General features: G+C 46.2%; 1 protein-coding gene across 1 annotated transcript in view; it reads right to left on the reverse strand.

The window, feature by feature from the left end:
- The window catches only part of LOC138970586 (metal cation symporter ZIP14-like), a 47,982-nt gene that overhangs the window by 33,534 nt on the left and 9,448 nt on the right, over nt 1-5,000 (reverse strand). The window contains exon 2 of the mRNA XM_070343052.1: nt 1,317-1,485. Within this exon, the coding sequence (XP_070199153.1) occupies nt 1,317-1,485 (169 nt within the window). The remainder of the gene's footprint in view (nt 1-1,316; nt 1,486-5,000) is intronic.

Raw genomic sequence — 5,000 nt, forward strand, 5'->3', positions numbered from 1 at the left:
TGGGTGACAACAGTGGGTTTGGGTGACAACATACGAGAACAGCTGAGTGGAACTCCCCAGTTATAAGACCACCAAAACTCTGCATAAGTCAGGTCTACACAATGAGGGAGTCTTAAAATGGGGGTGGATTTACAGAGGTTATGAACAAGTCTGAGAAAACAGGGTCTTAAAAGGGAGAGAGTGTTTAATAGTGGGGTCTTAACATGGGGTCTTAACATGGGGTCTTAACATGGGGTCTTAACATGGGGTCTTAACATGGGGTTCCACTGTATACACAATTCTGTGGGAAGGAGCAATGCTTGACAGTGTTGCTGATGGGGTCTATGTCGACCAAAAGAGTGGGATTCCCTGTAGGTGGAGTTCCTGTAGGGGGATTTCCTGTATACAGGGAATCCCACAGGGTCTAGTTCCAGTAGTGTTTCGCTGATATCGCTGAAAGTCACGTGATGCTTAGCGACATCGGTAGAATTTGATGTTTTTCGATCTTTAGTGATAATTCTTAGAAATTCGAGTATGGTTTGCAAGTTTTATTGACAAACTCTAACCTGTGGGATTCCCTGTATACAGGGAATCCCTCTACAGGAACTCCACCTACAGGGAATCCCACTCTTTTGGTCGACATAGACCCCATCAGCGACAGTGCTGTTGAGTGCACTATCTGATAAAGACCCCACTACGCCACCGTTTGGAATATGATGTTGGTACACATATAGTCAACATCAATGTACTCTGAATCAATGTGCAGAGGAATCCCATTTATTCACAATTAAGCCATCATAGCAGAGGCTCATTCCCGACTCTACGAGCGCTAATTGTGACTGTTTTCTTGTCTGTTTGTAATGCAACACAACATCGACGATTTTCGGAAATAACTCCGTCGGGTTTGTGAGGGCTGTGAAAGAGTGAATACCCTTGACACCCTTGCCTTTTCTCTGACAAATAAAGTCACACGTGCTCCCTGTCTGAGTCTTTCAGACACAACCCTCGCTGATGATTGATCCTTCCAATGTTTGTCCGAGTAGAAATCAAGGGCATTCACTCTTTCACAACCCATTCAAACCCGACAGAGTTATTTTCGGATTTCGTGTGTGTGTGTGTGTGTGTGTGTGTGTGTGTGTGTGTGACGGTGTGTGTGTGTGTGTGTGACGGTGTGTGTGTGTGTGTGTGTGACGGTGTGTGTGTGTGTGTGTGTGACGGTGTGTGTGTGTGTGTGTGTGTGTGTGTGTGACAGTGTGTGTGTGTGTGTGTGTGTGCGTGTGCTTGCGTGCGTGTGGAATTCGTCTTCTAGGTGGAAGCGACGCCTCACACCATCCTACCTGCAGCAGTGGCGGGCGGCTTGTATGGCTTGGTGACGTCAGAGGAGCATTGTTTTGGCTGGGTCAGCACGTGCAACAAGCCAGGCGTGACGGTCTGCAGGTCACTGGGCGCCAGGGGGGAGTCCACAGCGACACCGTACAGTCTGCCCAGGTCCTCCGTCCCCACACACTGTAATCATCATCATCATCAATCATCATCAATCAATCATCAATCAATCATCATCATCAACGTCATCATCATCATCATCATCGTCGTCGTCGTCTTCATCAATCATCATCATCATCATCAATCATCATCAATCATCATCATCATCGTCGTCATCATCAATCATCATCATCAATCATCATCATCATCATCATCATCGTCATCATCAATCATCATCATCATCAGCAATCATCATCATCATCATCATCATCATCATCATTCATCATCATCATCGATACCCAAACCGTACACCCCTCGCCCACTCACACATACCGAAAAAGTCTGCAACTTCCGCCCGCACTCACCCTTTTCTTTGTTCAGTTTAGCACGAGTGGCCTTTTACACGTATGTTCTCCAACTTCCAACCTCTCAAACCCCCACTCCCTCTCCTCCACGACCTCTGTGTTTTGGGGGTTATTTTTGTGTTGCTATAAGTATAACCAACTGAACTCTGACGTGGACTTCATGACCTTTTCCGTGCGTACATTGTCTTGTGCTTAATAATCTATACATATAAATAAAAGAGAGTGTCTGTCTGTCTGTGTGTGTGTGTGTGTGTGTCTGTCTGCCAAAGCTCCGAGAAGGGAGGGGGCAGGAAGACGATGTCGTGCATGTGCACTCCTGTGACTGTGAAGATGTGCACCTGACCACCACCGCCGCTGCCGACGCCGCTGCGCTGCCAGCCCTCCAGTCCTCCTCCGCCCCCCCCCCCCCCCCCCCCCCCCGAAGAGAGAAACTTTTAGTTGTGGCTTGGCTCTTCTAAAAAAAAAGTAAACTTGCCCCCCCCCCTTTCAATCCCCAGATCCGACCCCCCCACCACCACCACCCCCATTCCCACCACCACCGCCGACTCCACAACTACCACTCCCAGATCAAAGCATGAAGCCGCGGCGTATCAGCACGATTGCAAAACTGAAGAGAATTCTCATGCCCTCGTACAGATAAAACACTCGAAAGAATTACACGCACTTGTCATGTCACACACAGAAACAGATTGCATATAGATCTACACTTGATCATTCAAAACAACAATCGCGCTTTCTGTATATGTATCTGAGAATTCACACACGCACACACTAGCTCTCTCTGTCCTAAAATATCAATATATGACAAGACAGACAGAGAGACAAACAGACAGACAGACAGACAGAGACAGACAGAGAGAGAAAAAACACACACACACACACACACACACACAGTCTTCCTACCCCCTCCCGTCTCTGACCTTTGGCGACCACACACACACACACACATACACGTGACACACACACACACGCAAGCACGCACGAACACACACACACACACATACACACACTCTCTCTGTGTCCCTCTCTGGATCTGGATCTGGATCTGGATGTAGTACATTGCAGTAGCCACAAACAGGATGTTTACATTCGAACGCCTTCGAAGATTTTCCATTCGTTCCATTTGTGACTATTTTAATAGATTGTAGCGTCTGCATCCCTCATTTGAAGGCCCGACCAGACACTCCCGGCCGACCCTGTCCACATTTGACTTATGCTCAAAACGGCGCACCGCGTCGTGCTATGATCGCGAAGCGTTATTTGCAGAAGAATAGCGCGTGTTCTAATTTCTATGACACAGACATAGAACGACGGAAATTTGACCAATCAGAGCAAACCAGAGCGATGACGTCAGCTGCTCGCGGCGCGGCAGTCGAATGCAACTGAACGGTGACCCGCTCACTGATACCGCGTTGTGAAAAAAATCGTCGATGTGTGGCCACTCGGCAAATCCCGCGCGACGCACAAAACGGCCTGCGGCGCATAGAGCGTAAAACGGCGGCCAAATGTGGTCGGCCCTTCATGAATCAGCAGGTTCACGTCATATTCCGGAGTATTCAGATCAAAGCATGAAGCCGCGGCGTATCAGCACGATTGCAAAACTGAAGAGAATTCTCATGCCCCCGTACAGATAAAACACTCGAAAGAATTACACGCACCTGTCACACACAGAAACAGATTGCATATAGATCTACACTTGATCATTCAAAACAACAATCGCGCTTTCTGTATATGTCTCTGAGAATTCACACACGCACACACTAGCTCTCTCTGTCCTAAAATATCAATATGTGACAAGACAGACAGAGAGACAAACAGACAGACAGACAGACAGAAACAGACAGAGAGAGAAAAAAACACACACACACACACACACACACACACACACACACACACACACACAGTCTTCCTACCCCCTCCCGTCTCTGACCTTTGGCGACCACACACATACACACACAAGCACGCACGAACACACACACACACACACATACCCACACTCTCTCTCTCTCCCTCTCTGGATCTGGATCTGGATCTGGATGTAGTACATTGCAGTAGCCACAAACAGGATGTTTACATTCGAACGCCTTCGAAGATTTTCCATTCGTTCCATTTGTGACTATTTTAATAGATTGTAGCGATGTCGGAAGAATACTCTGGAATATTACGTGAACATGCCCAAAGACACAAACAGGATGTTTACATTCGAACGCCTTCTGAGATTTTCCATTCGTTCCATTTGTGACGTAGAGGTTTTCCCGGTAGCTCTCTTTCTTACTTTGAAGTTGCGTCCCGAATATTCTTTTGAGAGAGTATATAAACGATTGAATATTGTGTGTGTGTGTTTGAGAGACGCACACTCACAGACAGCCATAGACAGACAGAAGAGCCCGGGCGAAGCCGGGTCTCTCACGCTAGTGATAATAATAAAACATTCTTTTATAGCGCTGTTGACCACCAAATGGCAGTCTCATATGGTGCTTTACATTAGACATTAAAATTCAACATTTTACATATAAAGAGTTGCTTGTGGGAAGTTGTGTGAAGGGGAATAATCCACCAGCACTTCCGCACACAATTTGACCTAGAACATCAGTATAGGGGGAAAAAGAACAACATTACCACTCCTGGAATTGTACATCAGTTTCAATTGCTTTTGCCGCACAGGCCAATGACGCTGGTTTGGAAGGAAAACAAGCGAGATTTTGGCGACAGTCTTTTACATCTCTCATAACTATGTTTGTATAGAAAGCCCCTCCCCCCCCCTCCCCCTCACACCGGGCCATCACACAACACCCACACCCTCATCCCAAAGCAGCGACCTGATATGCCTTGACCCATATTGAATGAATTTGTAAAGCGCCTGGAGCCAATTGATGGGACTCGCGCTATAGAAAAGTTATTTATTATTCTTCTTATTATTATTATAATCATGATTATTTTTCTTAAACTCAATTTTGCAGACTTTACCGGGAGTGTATCTAGGGGACAAAGCTCGCACGGTTTCCAGCAATAACTTGTTTTTTAATGAAAGTTTTGTTTATAATTCTCCTTGTCCTCAAAAACAAACATTTTCTTTTTTTTATTTGGCATTAGAATTTTTTTCCCACCGGAAGGACTGTCGGTGACACAGATAATCAAAGTGACAGGTAAGGTTGTAATTAACATGCGTAGAAA

The sequence above is a fragment of the Littorina saxatilis genome, linkage group LG7, assembly GCF_037325665.1.
Source record: "Littorina saxatilis isolate snail1 linkage group LG7, US_GU_Lsax_2.0, whole genome shotgun sequence".
In the NCBI taxonomy this organism is placed as follows: Eukaryota; Metazoa; Mollusca; class Gastropoda; order Littorinimorpha; family Littorinidae; genus Littorina; species Littorina saxatilis.